Source organism: Oncorhynchus gorbuscha, linkage group LG23, assembly GCF_021184085.1.
Source record: "Oncorhynchus gorbuscha isolate QuinsamMale2020 ecotype Even-year linkage group LG23, OgorEven_v1.0, whole genome shotgun sequence".
Classification (NCBI taxonomy): domain Eukaryota; kingdom Metazoa; phylum Chordata; class Actinopteri; order Salmoniformes; family Salmonidae; genus Oncorhynchus; species Oncorhynchus gorbuscha.
This window is the reverse complement of record NC_060195.1, coordinates 21,042,675-21,060,221: the sequence shown is the minus strand read 5'-3', so window position 1 is coordinate 21,060,221 and position 17,547 is coordinate 21,042,675. Positions and strand designations below refer to the sequence as shown.

Genomic DNA, 17,547 nt, shown 5'->3' with positions numbered 1-17,547 from the left:
TACCAGCTGATGTTTGTGACAAACCTCTTGAGCTGCTGTTCAGAGAACGTTTGGTACGGTCTGATTAGAATATAAAGGGCACGTCTCCAAGAGGTCTGTTTTTCTTCTGTGTCTCCCTGTTGAATTACGATTGAAAATATATGCTCTTCTCTTTTATTCACCTAAACATCCCCTTTAAAATGTGTATAGGCAATGGTACAAACCATGAATGAATGAATGAATGGGGTCTCTTCTGAATGGACAATAAGCACTCAGTGCGGGGAGTAAGGTAAGAAGAGTTTTTGTGAGAGTTAGGCATCCATGTCTCGGTCTGCTAAAGTGACTCAGGTCTGACCTGGGGACACAGCTCTGTTTCTCTCTCTGACTGGGTCACTGTCCTGGGGACACAGCGTTGGTTTACCTCTCTATGACTGGGTCAGGGTTGTCCTGGGACACAGCTTGGTTTACCTCTCCCTGACTGGGTCCCTCTGTCCTGGGGACACAGCGTTGGTTTACCTCTCTATGACTGGGTCAGGGTTGTCCTGGGGACACAGCGTTGGTTTACCTCTCTATGACTGGGCCAGGGTTGACCTGGGGACACAGCGTTGGTTTACCTCTCTATGACTGGGCCAGGGTTGTCCTGGGGACACAGCGTTGGTTTACCTCTCTATGACTGGGTCAGGGTTGTCCTGGGGACACAGCGTTGGTTTACCTCTCTATGACTGGGTCAGGGTTGTCCTGGGGACACAGCGTTGGTTTACCTCTCTATGACTGGGCCAGGGTTGTCCTGGGGACACAGCGTTGGTTTACCTCTCTATGACTGGGTCAGGGTTGTCCTGGGGACACAGCGTTGGTTTACCTCTCTATGACTGGGTCAGGGTTGTCCTGGGGACACAGCGTTGGTTTACCTCTCTATGACTGGGTCAGGGTTGTCCTGGGGACACAGCGTTGGTTTACCTCTCTATGACTGGGCCAGGGTTGACCTGGGGACACAGCGTTGGTTTACCTCTCTATGACTGGGCCAGGGTTGACCTGGGGACACAGCGTTGGTTTACCTCTCTATGACTGGGCCAGGGTTGTCCTGGGGACACAGCGTTGGTTTACCTCTCTATGACTGGGTCAGGGTTGTCCTGGGGACACAGCGTTGGTTTACCTCTCTATGACTGGGTCAGGGTTGTCCTGGGGACACAGCGTTGGTTTACCTCTCTATGACTGGGTCAGGGTTGTCCTGGGGACACAGCGTTGGTTTACCTCTCTATGACTGGGTCAGGGTTGTCCTGGGGACACAGCGTTGGTTTACCTCTCTATGACTGGGTCAGGGTTGTCCTGGGGACACAGCGTTGGTTTACCTCTCTATGACTGGGTCAGGGTTGTCCTGGGGACACAGCGTTGGTTTACCTCTCTATGACTGGGTCAGGGTTGACCTGGGGACACAGCGTTGGTTTACCTCTCTATGACTGGGCCAGGGTTGACCTGGGGACACAGCGTTGGTTTACCTCTCTATGACTGGGCCAGGGTTGACCTGGGGACACAGCGTTGGTTTACCTCTCTATGACTGGGTCAGGGTTGTCCTGGGGACACAGCGTTGGTTTACCTCTCTATGACTGGGCCAGGGTTGTCCTGGGGACACAGCGTTGGTTTACCTCTCTATGACTGGGTCAGGGTTGTCCTGGGGACACAGCGTTGGTTTACCTCTCTATGACTGGGCCAGGGTTGTCCTGGGGACACAGCGTTGGTTTACCTCTCTATGACTGGGCCAGGGTTGTCCTGGGGACACAGCGTTGGTTTACCTCTCTATGACTGGGCCAGGGTTGTCCTGGGGACACAGCGTTGGTTTACCTCTCTATGACTGGGCCAGGGTTGACCTGGGGACACAGCGTTGGTTTACCTCTCTATGACTGGGCCAGGGTTGTCCTGGGGACACAGCGTTGGTTTACCTCTCTATGACTGGGCCAGGGTTGTCCTGGGGACACAGCGTTGGTTTACCTCTCTATGACTGGGCCAGGGTTGTCCTGGGGACACAGCGTTGGTTTACCTCTCTATGACTGGGCCAGGGTTGACCTGGGGACACAGCGTTGGTTTTCTGCTCTATGACTGGGCCAGGGTTGACCTGGGGACACAGCGTTGGTTTTCTGCTCTATGAGGCCAGGTGTGAGGAGACTGCAAGGGACAATTAATAGTGTTTCTGAGTCTGTGTGCATATGAGAAAGAGTGTGTGTGTGTGTGTGGTGGGGAGTGTTTGGGTCATTGTGTGTGAGAATAACTGTGTGTTTGTGTGTGTGTGCGTGCATGTGTTCTGACCAGGGATTTACATGTATGTGTGTGTGTTTGTCATACATCTCCATTGTGCCTGTGTCACATGTTCCTGTTTGTCAGTCAGTCAGAGTGAAGCCGACTGCCACATCACGTTACACACAAGGCTCTGCTCCTCTCCCCTAAGGCCCACCCACTACATGTCACAGAATTTAAATTATGTCACTGTCTGACAAGGATTTGTGCTACATGTAAGACAGAAGTAGACCTGTTTAATCCAAATTATAAACTGGGTGGTTCCAGCCCTGAGTGCTGATTGGCTGACAGCCGTGGTATATCAGACCGTATATCACGGGTATGACATTTATTTTTACTGCTCTAATAACGTTGGAAAACAGTTTATAATAAAAACAAGGCACCTCGGGGTTTGTGGTATATGGCCAATATACCTGGCTAAGGGCTGTGCCTAAGAAATGCCCTTAGCTGTGGTATATTGGCCAAATACCACACCCCTCGTGCCTTATTGCTTAATAATACCATCATGTAGTTGGTAATGCCCTCCCTCCTTTCTGGTTTGATAATGTGATGAAGTCTGACACATCCATTCAGAGGAACATTGACATCTGAGCTAGACCACATTAATCCAGGTTACTTATAGTGTCTAATCCACACCATTCCCAAGAAAAGCTTTCTGCGGTTATACTGCCATCTTGTGCTCTGCAATGAGCATCTTTAGCTCTCACTATCAAGAACCTACTCTAAAACAGGGGCGTCAAACTCATTTTTGTCACGCCTTGGTCATTGTATTTTGTGTTTTCGTTATATATTTGGTCAGGCCAGGGTGTGACATGGGTTTATATATTGTATTTTCGTATTGGGGTTTGTAGTATTTGGGATTGCGGCTGAGTAGAGGTGTTGTATAGGCTTGGCTGCATGAGGCGGTTCTCAATCAGAGTCAGGTGATTCTCGTTGTCTCTGATTGGGAACCGTATTTAGGTAGCCGGGGTTCCACTGTGTACTTCGTGGGTGATTGTTCCTGTCTTTGTGTAGTTTCACCAGATAGGCTGTAATTAGGTTTCACGTTCCGTTTTCTTGTTTTGCATTTGTATAGTTATTTCATGTATCGCTCTTCCTTCATTAAAGACATGAGTAACCACCACGCTGCATTTCAGTCCGACTCTCTTTCTACAAATGAAGAACGCCGTTACAATTTTCCCTGTGGGCCGCATTCCATCTTCACAGAGGTCTGGAGGGCCGCACTTAAAATACATTATTCATCCTAGCTGTCAAAATAGTAAAAAAAAATAGTAAAAAAGAAAAACCTAGGAATGAGTAGGTGTGTCCAAACTTTTGACCGGTTCTCTATATATTTTGTTTTACATCCTATTGAGCTCATTTATACAGGACTGAACAGAATGGATACTATATATTTGTTGTGCATCTCTGGCTTGCTGTAGTGTGATAAGATCCTATGGAAACAGAAGTATCTGTCATTCTATTTCTCACAGAGGGTTAACCTTGTGAAAAGAGCTATATTTTCTTTGAGAAACATGTAAACATAAACAACAGCTTCTAAAATGATTTTCCTCCAATGGAAACCGCATAAGAAGTAGAGGTGACCGTACTATTGACAGGCTAGATGACCACCATCAAGTCAAGTGCATCTGGTGAGGGGATGAGCAGCAGTCTTCCTTTGATGCCCATGTATACGTCCCAAATGGCACCCTATTCCGTACAGAGTGCATTACACCCTTATGGGATTTGGTCAAAAGTAGTGCACTACATAGGGAATATGGTGCCATTTGGGAAGAAGCCCAGCTCTTTTACATCTCACAAGTTAAACTGGAGTAAAAAAAAAATTGAAAGTGTTCCAAAGTAAAAATGCTTCATTCTTTGGTGAAAGTCCTATTCAGTCCAACTTTAAACATATCAGTCTGAAGTAGAAGATAGAAACTGTTACCCCCTTTTTAAAAGAATGAGCTTGAGGTCAAAAAGAGGACTTTTCTCTCATCCACTTCCCCTTTCCTTACTGATGATAGCAGGGTATGGCAGGACAACAGGATAGCTAATGCTAAAACAGTATGGCTGTCCCTTCTGCTGACTGATCTGTATTCATTTATTAAAACAAACGTAACAGCAATGATTCAATGGCAGAATCATTTATATAAATGTTTATTGTACAGTACAATCAAATAGCTAATTAATGTATAATCAGTATAAACCTAACATAAGCTTCATGCAATGCAATATCACTGATAAGAATATGCAGACGTGTATGGTATTTACAGTGTTAGCCATTACAGATGGACGTAAGGGGTGAGCTTTTTCTTCTGAAATGACATAACATTCAAGACACCTTTCCTGCAGTCAAATGACCAAATGGCCCTATAGTGGCCTGTTATTCATACATTTTATAATTTCATAATTAATAAACATTATTTTACAACACGCCAAAAATATCACGGTTATGTTATATTTCAGTCTTCTGTGAAGTATATAAAGTGTAATATTGTGATGCAAACTCAAAGGGTAATACATTTTAACTCTATATCTGACATGGTAAAGGTGTCTTCTCTTTCTAAAGCCCATAACCATGTGTATGAGATGTATACTTTTGTTTCAAAGTAGATTTGATTAAGACTATCAAGACATATTTCCAATAGAGAGCCAATGCTCTGATCATCAGGGTCTATCTCTGAATTCTCTAAGTGAAGTTTATCGTTTCAGTCGCCTGTCAGAGGCGTTGTGTCCAGAGGTTAGGGTGTGAGATAACCAAACAAGCCTGCTGGTCACTCTGACCCCTCACCCAAGCCTGACAGGTCAGAGCTGGAGGCATGGGAGACGGGCACACTGCTGCTGAGCTCCTATCCACAGCTCATGTCCAAGGGGTCACTGTGTGTCCCTATATGCACCCTGCTGATACCTGTGTTACTGCCTGGGAGCTTAGCGGGGTCTGTAGGGTAGAGGTGGTGCTGCTGGTGCTGGTAAATGTTTTCCCCCTGCTGGCTACAGGTGAAGTATGTGTCTGGATGGAGTCATCATAACTGTCCCTGATGCCTAACAGGTAGGTGGACATCATCTACATCCAGAGAAAGGAAATCAGTTGGTGGAGTCACTCTCAATGTCTATACCTCCTACATAGCAGTCAAGGTTGAGGAGCTCAGGGTCAGGGTCAATGCAGGAGGGGGCAGGCTTTTCTATACATATACTCTGCAACAGTTCCTGGTCTACGGGACGCTGAGCACTCGGCATCCAATCAGATGTGTCCCAGTGATAGCCTATTCGGGGCGAAAATGTTATCAGTGAAAAACAAGCATCAAAGTGTCTGTCTCCCCTTAGACACAAATACAGACATGCATAGATCATCTCAGTAGTCTGTTACTGTGACCATTGTTGGGAGAATAGTCTGATAGGTTTGGAGAATATAAACTGTGGATAATTATAGGGTGTCCAATCTAATAAAAAACAAATTGGTAAAATAATGTGTAGATACTCCACTAAGAAACCAAATGGTCCAAACCGTATGTCTCTATCATCATCTGTTAAAAAGTTTACCCTTGTAGGATGGCCAAGACTAGGGTCACAGTAACTAAACTCATCATCTGTCTTCTCCAATCAGGAGGACATAAAACAACATAGAGGTAAGACAGATAACGTTGAAGTCGGACGTTTACATACACCTTAGCCGAATACATTTAAACTCAGTTTTTCACAATTCCTGACATTGAATCCTAGTAAAAATTCCCTGTCTTAGGTCGGTTAGGATCACCACTTTATTTTAAGAATGTGAAATGTCAGAATAATAGTAGAGAGAATGACTTATTTCAGCTTTTATTTCTTTCATCACTTTCCCAGTGGGTCAGAAGATTTCATACACTCAATTGGTATTTGGTAGCATTGTCTTAAAATTGTTTAACTTGTGTCAAACATTTTGTGTTGCCTTTCACAAGCTTCCCACAATAAGTTGGGTGAATTCTGGCCCATTCCCACTGACAGAGCTGGTGTAACTGAGTCAGGTTTATAGGCCTCCTTGCTCGCACACACCTTTTCCGTTCTGCCCACAAAATGTCTATAGGATTGAGGTCAGGGTTTTGTGATGGCCACTCCAATCAATACCTTGACTTTGTCGTTCTTAAGCCATTTTGCCACAACTTTGGAAGTATGCTTGGGATCATTGTCCAATTGGAAGACCCATTTGCAACCAAGCTTTAACTTCCTGACATACTTTTCCTACCTCATAATGCCATCTATTTTGTGAAGTGCACCAGTCCCTCCTGCAGCAAAGCACCCCCACAACATGATGCTGCCACCCCTGTGCTTCACGGTTGGGATGGTGTTCTTCGGCTTGCAAGCCTCCCCCTTTTTTCCTCCAAACATAACGATGGTCATTATGGTCAAACAGTTCTATTTTTGTTTCATCCGACCAGAGGACATTTCTCCAAAAAGTATGATCTTTGTCCCCATGTGTAGTTGCAAACCATAGTCTGCCTTTTTATGGCGGTTTTAGAGCAGTGGCTTCTTCCTTGCTGAGCGTGCTTTCAGGTTATGTCGATATAGGGCTTGTTTTACTGTGGATATAGATACTTTTGTACCTTTTTCCTCCAGCATCTTCACAAGGTCCTTTGCTGTTGTTCTGGGATTGATTTGCACTTTTCGCACCAAAGTATGTTCATCTCTAGGAGACTGAACACATCTCCTTCCTGAGCGGTATGACAGCTGTGTGGTCCCATGGTGTTTATACTTGCGTACTATTGTTTGTACAGATGAACGTGGTACCTTCAGGTGTTTGGAAATTGCTCCCAAGGATGAACCAGACTTGTGGAGGTCTACAATTATTTTCTGAGGTCTTGGCTGATTTCTTTTGATTTCCCCAAGCAAAGAGGCACTGAGTCTGAAGGTAGGCCATGAAATACATCCACAGGTACGCCTCCAATTGACTCAAATTATGTCAATTAGCCTATAAGAAGCTTCTAAAGCCATGACATAATTTTACTGAGTTTTCCAAGCTGTTTAAAGGCACAGTCAACTTAGTGTATGTAAACTTCTGACCCACTGGATTTGTGATACAGATATTATAAGTGAAATAATCTGTCTGTAAACAATTGTTGGAAAAATTACTTGTGTCATGCACAAAGTAGATGTCCTAACCGACTTGCCAAAACTATAGCTTGTTAACAAGAAATTTGTGGAGTGGTTTTAATGACACCAACATAAGTGTATGTAAACTTCCAACTTCAACTGTAGATATCAATTTTGAGACATGACATTTTAATATTTTAGTATACGCTTTTCATATTAATGAGACACTACTCAGAAAAACAAGTGTATCTCTATGAAATGTCAACGGAGCACTGAGCGTACCGCAAGCTATTTATTTCAGTTTTTTACAATTCATTTTCAACATATTCAAATAATGATTGATAGACAATTTCATTAAAAACATTATTTTGATGAATTTATTCATATTATTTCTTCCACAAGATATAGTCCTGACCCAAATCTGGGGTTGCAACACAAGCCGGCTGGTCGTTCGTTCTATCGGTTCGGTTGCCAGAGACGCAATCCAGTATTTAAGTCTTTTTGTTCTAAATCTATAGACACAATGTTCCGTTGCCATGATGGCTGGCAACGTTCTTATCCCTTGCCTGCTAGCTAATCAACTTTGACTAACACAGTCAAGTCAAACAGTGTAGCCAGAATAACAGCAAAGTAGCTGCATTTGCATTTGTTTAGGCTGTTTTCTAGTGACTTCTTGGGGGATACATCCATAAGAATAAGCTAATGATGTGTGATTTCACCTGGCCTAGAAAATGTGCTCTCTTACAAGGCCACTGTTCAGAGATAGCCAACTACACAGCTAAAACAATGATTTCAAACTGAAGCTGGAATGACAACAAACTAGCTGTATGTTGTGTTTTTCTATTGACATTTCTTTGTATATATCCATAAAATGCTGATTCATGATTTCGACTGGCTGAGAAAAGCTGCCAGCCTGTCTGTTTCGTCCCGGCACCACATTCATTACCATAGAACAGCTGGAGACTGAATTTCAATATTGAAACAGACAGCAAGGCTATGACACATCTCCGCTGTTGAAAACCAAATGCTTTTTACAATGTAGATCTAGTATATAAAATGCCTGTCTGAGCTGACTGCGACTGTGGATTGCGCAGTCAGACAGATTAAATAGGCATTTTAACGTCATAGATTTAGCCGGTGGTAATTTGTGGAATAGACATGGGCTGGAATGCATTTTTAACCAATCAGCATCCAGTATTAGACCCACCCGTTGTATAATTAAGCTTTTTGCGACCCCCCCGGGAATAACTTTTCAGACAACCACAGCATATAAAATCCTCAAATGTCACGGTGAGAAGATCTTGGTACGTATTATTGGATGTATTAGGTTACAAAATACAACGTTTAGGATACAATGTTAATGATATGTTAGAGAAAGACCTCACAGAGTGATTCATAACATGAACAATCATATGTGTCTTAGTAAAATGTATTTTATAACATAAGGAAGTGATATTCCATCACCAAACACGTTTTCGGCACCTAATAATTATTGAACTCACAACATCATTGTGAAATCTCCTCTGTATTAAATCAGATTAGACACCAGCAGGATTTCAGCAGCACATTCAAGGGTAAGATGTTATAGAGGGTTTATTTACAAGCCAGCACATTGGTAAATGGTCCTTTCGGAGTACAATTCTGCGTTTGCTACGGTAAGCTAACAGAGCATGAGAGGAGGGAAGACAAGCACATCACCTCTGGTGTTTTGAAGAACACAAGCCCAGTAATGACAGCTGAGAGAGAAATACAATATTTCAAGAGTTTACACTACAAAGAGACAAATTAACACCCATGGGAGTCAGTGTATTGGACTGATGCCTATTGAAGAGCATATACTGCATGTAAAGATGTAGCCAGAACCACTGGGACCTCTAGCCAGAACCACTGGGAACTCTAGCCAGAATCACTTACAGCCAACATTACCTCATCTACTGACTCCCTAAACACAATTATCTACTGACTCCTTGAACACAACTACAGTGGCTTGCAAAAGTATTCACACCCTTGGCACTTTTCCTATTTTGTTGCCTTACAATCTGGAATTAAAATTGATTTTTTGGGGGCTTGTATCATTTGATTTACACAACATGTCTACCACTTTGAAGATGCAAAATATGTTTTATTGTGAAACAAACAAGAAATAACAACAACAAAAAACATAACTTGAGCGTGCATAACTATTCACCCCCCTCAAAGTCAATACTTTGAATACCCACCTTTTGCAGCAATTACAGCTGCTAGTCTCTTGGGGTATGTCTCTATAAACTTGGCACATCTAGCCACTGGGATTTTTGCCCATTCTTCAAGGCAAAACTGCTCCAGCTCCTTCAAGTTGGATGGGTTCCACTGGTGTACAGCAATCTTTAAGTCATACCACATATTCTCAATTGGATTGAGGTCTGGGCTTTGACTAGGCCATTCCAAGACATTTGAATGTTTCCCCTTAAACCACTGGAGTGTTGCTTTAGCAGAATGCTTCGGCTCATTGTCCTGCTGGAAGGTGAACCTCCGTCCCAGTCTCAAATCTCTGGAAGACAGGTAGAAGGTGTTGCCTAATAACATGCATTAGCCTGGATTCCAGCACTTACACTGATGTCTCAGTGGGTCATTGTCCTGCTGGAAGGTGAACCTCTGTCCCAGTCTCAAATCTCTGGAAGACTGAAACAGGTTTCCCTCAAGAATTTCCCTGTATTTAGCGCCATCCATCACTCCTTCAATTCTGACCAGTTTCCCAATCCCTGCTGATGAAAAACATGCTGCCACCACCATGCTTCACGGTGGGGATGAAATTCTCGGGGTGATGAGAGGTGTTGGGTTTGCGCCAGACATAGACATAGCGCCAGACATCCTTGATGACCAAAAAGCTCCATTTTAGTCTCATCTGACCAGAGTACCTTCTTCCATATGCATGGGGTGTCTCCCACATGCCTTTTGGCGAACACCAACCGTGTTTGCTTATTGTTTTCTTTCAACAATTACTTTTTTATGGCCACTCTTCCATAAAGCCCAGCTCTGTGGAGTGTATGGCTTAAAGTGGTCCAATGGACAGATACTCCAATCTCCGGTGTGGAGCTTTGCAGCTCCTTCAAGGTTATCTTTGGTCTCTTTGTTGCCTCTCTGATTAATGCCCTCCTTGCCTGGTCTGTGAGTTTTGGTGGGCAGCCCTCTCCTGTCAGGTTTGTTGTGGTGCCACATTATTTATATTTTTTAATAATGAATTTAATGGTGCTCCGTGGGATGCTCAAAGTTTTGAATATTTTTTATAACCCAACCCTGATCTGTACTCATCCACAACTTTCTCCCTGACCTGTTTGGAGAGCTCCACGGTCTTAATGGTGCAGCTTGCTTGATGGTGCGCCTTGCTTAGTGGTGTTGCATACTCTGGGGCCGTTTGGAACAGGTGTATATATACTGAGATCATGTGACACTTAGATGGACTTTATTTAACTCATTATGTGACTTCTGAAGGTAATTGGTTGCACCAGATCTTATTTCAGGGCTTCACAGTAAAGGGGGTGATTACATATGCATTCACCACTTTTCTGTAAAAGAAAAAAGTAATTAATTTCACTTCACCAATTTGGCCTATTTTGTGTATGTCAATTTCATGAAATCCAAACAAAAATCAATTTAAATTACAGGTTGTAATGCAACAAAATAGGAAAAACAGAACGTGGGATGAATACTTTTGCAAGACACTGTATCTCCTGCCTCCCTGAACACAACTATCTCCTGAAACAACTAGTGTAGTATAAGATAGGAATGATACCTTATTTTCCACAGTAAATACTGTGTGATTGAAGTCCTATGAGGGCTAAGGAGGGAGTGATGAGAGAAATCTAACATTAGCACACAATAAATGTACCAAATACTACATAGGGTGAATACTCTTGAGTAATGGAGGTGGAAATAAATAGATGGGAATTTAACCATATGTTGTTTCAAAATAAACAAATGCTAATGGTATGGATTGGAACCACAGAAGCCACAAACTACACTTAACACAAGAGTTCAGGACAACACAAGGATGTGATCTTACACCAGGAGACTATCAGGAGACTGTCAAACTATCAGGAGACTGTAAAACTATCAGTTGATTGCCAGACTATCAGTACTGTATATGTAGATTGTCAAACTATCAGGAGACTGTAAAACTATCAGTTGATTGCCAGACTATCAGTACTGTATATGTAGCTTGTCAGACTATCAGGAGACCATTGGGCTACTTCCCAGAACGTCAATGTAAATGACAACTTACACTGTGCCCCCTGTTAAACCCTGACCTGGGGCTGTGCATAGATTTAATCCAAACTGGAGCTGAGACTAGAGAAAAGGAGAGGAAGAAGGACAAGTGACATAAGAGAGAACACTCATTCAGAGGTATCATTACAGGTAGGTGTTGCCTAATAATATGCATTAGCCTGGATTCCAGCACTGACACTGTGATGTCTTCACCCTGTCATCTTAGACGAGTAACGACACCTACCGTTCTCATCTCCTGATCCTGACTGGTAGGAACAGAGGGACTCTGAGGCACTGCTACGGTTTTCCAGGTCTTTCCTAGATCTCTGAGTGGAGACCGGATCCAGCTCCACTACCTCTTCTGGGGGAGACAAAGATACAAATCACTTATGACCTTGCTGATGAAGACGAGATTGTTTGATTCACCATAAACACAAAGGTATCATACTGTACTATATGTAAAGCCACATCAAATGTGCAATTTAATTTAGTTGTTTACAATAAAAATACATGCAGGTTATCAAAGTAAAGCTGATAGGTCAAAATGTGAAAACTATGAATGACAAAACAGTGTCTTCTCATTTCCTGCTCCCAGCCTCCAGTCATCTACTCTCTCACCATCATAGTGGTAGTCCCAGCAGGGTTTCTGGATGGACTCCGTCTCTGAAGGGGTGTTGGAATGCAGGCGGCGTGGCAGGGTGGGAGCCACACTGCACACTGCAACCCCTCTCCTCAGCATGGGCACGGGGTCTGGGTCAGGGGTGCTGTGCTCCGTGGGTTCCACCAACCCAAGACCTTCGCAGGAACCCTTGTTCAGGTTGTGGCGTGAGTTGCCGGGGTAACTAGGGGTATAGGAGATGGGTCTAACTGGGATCTGTGGTGGAACGTCCAAGAAGACTGGGACTCCCCGGCTGGACTTGACCTCCAGGTAAGCTCTCCCAAAGAACTCTTTACCATCTTCATCCTTAAGGTTCAAAGTTCGAACGTCACAATTATTTGTCATATATTCAAAAATACAATCAATCACTTACACTGACAACAGATATGATACCTCATATTCCTTAGATCCGTCCTGTTTGGCCCTCTTCCGGACGGCTACAAAGAGCAGAGACAGGCCGAAGATGGTAACCAGGAACAGGGCCAGTCCAAGGAGTTCCTCCAGGCCGATGGACCAGCTGGTGAACAGCAGCTCGTTCCTGACCAACATCTCGAGCTCACACTGCCGCCCAGCGAACCCCACCACGCAGCTACAGTTGAAGGAGCCGTAGGTGTTTACACACACACCTCCGTTAGAGCAGAGGCTCTCTGTCTGCATACACTCATCTACATCCCCAAGGCACCTGGACAGAAGAACACCGTCCAGAGTCACATTCACATACAGCATCTATATGGAGTGTGTTCCAAATGGTCCCAATATAGTGCCTACTTCTGACCAGAGCTCTGTAGTGCACTATGTAGGGAATAGGGTGCCATTTGGGATGCAAACATCCAGAACCTATATGCAGTATATATTGCAGCTCTGGCATAGTGTGACATCATGGATGTGTCATACCAAACCAGGAGTGGAAGAATGCGGGTTAGTGAGAGTAATGGATGTTTCTGCTTACCGTTCCCCCTGAAACCCCGGCTCACACTCACACACAGCCCCATCCAGACTGTCGATACAATGTCCACTGTTTCTGCAGGGGTTATCTTTGCAGTACGGACCAACCGCACACCTGGAACATAGACACACTTTTTAACTTCCCATACATCATCTATTGTCTTCAGTTTTTCACCAACAACAACAATGCTATGAGAAATGTCCAACCCCACAGGATAGCAGACACGTGACTAACACTATAACGTTCTAAAGTCTCAGAACTGTTTTGTGGTGATTTCTTCTTTCATAACCCATTAAGGTCCTCACCATAAAGGTACAGTGCTTTCAGAAAGTATTCACACCCCTTGACTTTTTACACATATTGTTATGTTACAGCCATATTTGAGCCACTGGCCTACTTACAATACCCCATAATGTGGAATTATTTTTTTCCAAAAATGAAAAGCTGAAATATCTTGTGTCAATAAGTATTTAAGCCCTTTGTTATGGCAAGCCTAAATAAGTTCAGGAGTAAAAATGTGCTTAACAAATCACATAACAAGTTGCATGGGCTCACTCTGTATGCAATCACCTTCCAGCAGGACAATAACCTAAAACACAAGGCCAAATCTACACTGGAGTTGTTTACCAAGAAGACAGTGAATGTTCCTGAGTGGCCTAGTTTAAGTTTTGACTACTTGTATGGCAAGACTGAAAATGGATGTTCAGCAATTGTTGTCCGGACCTCTGGCAGTCTGTATGAAGGTGCCACAGGGTTCAATTCTAGGGCCAACTCTTTTCTCTTGCTGCTGGTGATTCTCTGATCCACCTCTACGCAGACAACACCATTCTGTATACTTCTGGCCCTTCTTTGGACACTGTGTTAACTAACTTCCAGACAAGCTTCAATGCCATACAACTCTCCTTCCGTGGCCTCCAACTGCTCTTAAATTAAAGTAAAACTAAATGCATGCTCTTCAACTGATCGCTGCCCGCTTCTACACAGTGCCATCCGTTTTGTCACCAAAGCCCCATATACTATCCACCACTGTGACCTGTATGCTCTCGTTGACTGGCCCTCATTTCATATTCGTCGCCAAACCCACTGGCTCCAGGTCATCTATAAGTCTTTACTAGGTAAAGTTACGCCTTATCTCAGCTCACTGGTCACCATAGCAGCACCCACCCGTAGCATGCCGTCCAGCAGGTATATTTCACTGGTCACCCCCAAAGCCAATTCCCTCTTTGGCCACATTTCCTTTCAGTTCTCTGCTGCCAATGACTGGAACGAATTGCAAAAATCACTGAAGCTGGAGACCCATATCTCCCTCTCTAACTTAAAGCATCAGCTGTCAGAGCAGCTCACAGATCATTGCACCTGTACATAGCCCATCTGTAAATAGCCCATCCAACTACCTCATCCCCATATTGTTATTTTTTTCTGCTCCTTTGCACCCCAGTATCTCTACTTGCACATTCATCTTCTGCACACCTATCACTCCAGTGTTAATTGATAAATTGTAATTACTTCGCCACTACGGCCTATTTATTGCCTTACCTCCCTAATCTTACCTCATTTGCACACACTGTATATATATTTTTTCTATTGTGTTATTGACTGTACATTTGTTTATTCCATGTGTAACTCTGTGTTGTTGTTTGTGTCGCACTGCTTTGCTTTATCTTGACCAGGTCGCAGTTGTAAATGAGAACTTGGTCTCAACTGTCCTACTTGGTTAAATCAAGGTGAAATTAAAAATTTAAAAATTAAAATGATCAACAACCAATGTGACGGCTTGAAGAATGTTGACATTAATAATGGCAAAATGTTGTACAATTCTGGTGTGGAAAATCTTACCTAGAAAAGCTCACAGCTATAATCGCTGCCAAAGGGGCTTCTACAAAGTATTGACTCAGGGGTGTGAATACTTATGTAAATTAGATATTTCTGTGTTGAACGGAGGTCTGTGCCCAGAGGGAAGGTTATATCTGGCACGGAATGTTAAAACCTTCACAGAAAAGTACAGACATTTCATGATTAAATAAAGAGAATAGCCTTCCTTCTTTCTAATCACATCATCAAATATATTAATTCATGTTCATCACACATTTCTTAAAGCGATAGCTCTCGAAAATGACAAATATACTATATCCTATGGATAACTAGCAGCATTGCTAAAGCTTAGCTCTGGATGAGTAAACTGATATGTGTGTCTGGTCTCTGACACCCAAAGTCAGTAAACTACTTCCTAGTTATAAATAAAATGTGGTAAGTTTGACATTTTTGTGAAATACCTCTTCCTTGGAGGTTTTCGTATTGATATAGAACATGACAACAGCAGCCCTAAACATGCCCTAAGGCACCTGTATTTATTACGTGCTGGTAAAAAGAGGACCAGAACCTATGATATGAATAATCAAGGACTTGGGACTAGAACCCATGATATGAATAATCGAAGACCTGGGACTAGAACCCATGATATGAATAATCGAAGACCTGGGACTAGAACCCATGATATGAATAATCAAGAACTTGGAACTATAAGGTCCTACCTGTAAAATGTATAGTTTGGAGTTAATGAGTATTTTTCAAGTCCCAGAACTATTTTGTGATGCCTTCCTCTTTCATGACTCAATAACTATATGACCTTACATAACAGTTAATTTTGATTGGCAGCCCAGCATTGTGTGATTGGATTGCAGATATAACCCTCAAAGCATTAAGTTAAAAGGTGTTTGCGCACAAAGAACATTCCGATTTTTCATTGTAAATTTACTTTAGAACATCTCTGACAGATCTCACATGTAAAGGACCACCTAATGAGCAACTCTATGTGAATAACTCATTTTTTACCAAGATGTCAAATAGAATCTCAAGGTCACGATTGGTAATGTCCCAACTGACACCCTGTTTCCTAGACAGTGCACTACTTTCAACCAGAACCCTAAGGGTCATGGTCAAAAGTAGTGCACTACAAAGGAATAAGGTGCCATTTGGGACACATTATTCCAAATTTCAGTTCATAATGGGTAACTGCTCTATGTACCGTGGTCCTGAGTACTGTCCTCTACACTGGCAGTAAAAGTCCTGGTTGTCCAGCACACAGGTTCCTCCATATAGACAGGGGTTGGAGGAACAGGGGCTAGCTGCCGCCTCACAGTGAGACCCCATGAACAAGTCACTGCATTTACAGAAGTAACCTGCAATAGAAACAAGTGTATAATGTACAAAATAATATATATATAGGATAACAAGATGTTTGAGACCAATATGTTCTGTATAGACTGTGAATAGGACTGTATGGGGATTTATCTATGGCAATAAATGGTGTCTGTCTCCTACCTCCACGAGGCAGAGTGGAGCAGGTTCCTCCATTCATACAGGGCTGAGAGGAGCAGTCTGGAGCAGGGAGGGCCACACAGCCTGGTGCCACCCCCACCACCTCCTCTATTAGAACATGGGCCTGTGCCTCAGTGTCCAAGTTCAGATCATAGCCATTAAACCTGACAAAATAAAATCAACAGTTATTTAGTCAATTCACAAGCAAATTTGTCACAAATCACATTACAAAAATAAAAATAAATAAACAAAAAGGTTGACAAAATGGAGGGAAACATCAAATACCTGACTGCCTCAATACAACCCTGAAGATCACGACTGTGAGAGACTGGCAAACGCTGTGAGGCTGTCTTTGCTGTCCTCTGCTGGTCGGATTCAGAAACACCACCCAGGAACAGGCTTCCGTCCAGGTTGAGGGAGCGGAGTGTGCCTGGTGCCGTGCCCGAGGCCGTGTAGAGCTGATCCAGAACCAGCATGGCGTGGTTGCCGTTTACCTCAAGGGATACGGTGTGCCACTGGCCATCACTGACCTGGGCACTGTGGATAGAGACGATGCCTGGGCCACTGCCACAGTCAAACTGGTACTGCAGCCTACCGTCCACTATCTGAGGGCAGGAGTGGGTACATAAAGATAGGAAACGGCTGTTAGGCCTGGGAATTGCCAGGGACCTCGTGATACGATATCATCACAATAGTTTGGTACCGATTCGATATGTATTGCGATTCTCACGATTCTATATACACTATATATACAAAAGTATGTGGACAACCCTTCAAATTAGTGGATTCGGATATTTCAGCCATACCTGCTGACAGGTATATAAAATTGAGCACACGGCCATGCAATCTCCATATACAAACATTGGCAGTAGAATGGCCTTACTGAACTGAGACTTTTCAAAGTGGCACTGTCATAGAATGACACTTTTCCAACAAGTCAGTCCCGGTCAACTGTATGTGCTGTAATTGATAAGTGGAAACATCTAGGAGCAACACAGTTCAGCCGTGAAGTGGTAGGCCACACAAGCTCACAGAACAGGACCGCCGAGTGCTGAAGTGCATAGCACGT

General features: G+C 43.4%; 1 protein-coding gene across 1 annotated transcript in view; it reads right to left on the bottom strand.

Annotated features, from left to right (window-relative positions):
- Positions 1-5,390: 5,390 nt before the first annotated feature.
- Positions 5,391-17,547, bottom strand: part of LOC124010640 (protocadherin Fat 1-like) — a 49,976-nt gene continuing 37,819 nt past the window's right edge. Inside the window, exons 23-32 of the mRNA XM_046323310.1 lie at positions 16,764-17,083; positions 16,482-16,642; positions 16,186-16,339; positions 13,164-13,274; positions 12,608-12,896; positions 12,175-12,520; positions 11,801-11,917; positions 11,573-11,637; positions 11,084-11,128; positions 5,391-5,510 (exon numbers count right to left, since the gene is read on the bottom strand). Coding sequence (XP_046179266.1) covers positions 11,120-11,128; positions 11,573-11,637; positions 11,801-11,917; positions 12,175-12,520; positions 12,608-12,896; positions 13,164-13,274; positions 16,186-16,339; positions 16,482-16,642; positions 16,764-17,083 — 1,572 coding nt within the window. The 3' untranslated portion in view covers positions 5,391-5,510; positions 11,084-11,119. The remainder of the gene's footprint in view (positions 5,511-11,083; positions 11,129-11,572; positions 11,638-11,800; positions 11,918-12,174; positions 12,521-12,607; positions 12,897-13,163; positions 13,275-16,185; positions 16,340-16,481; positions 16,643-16,763; positions 17,084-17,547) is intronic.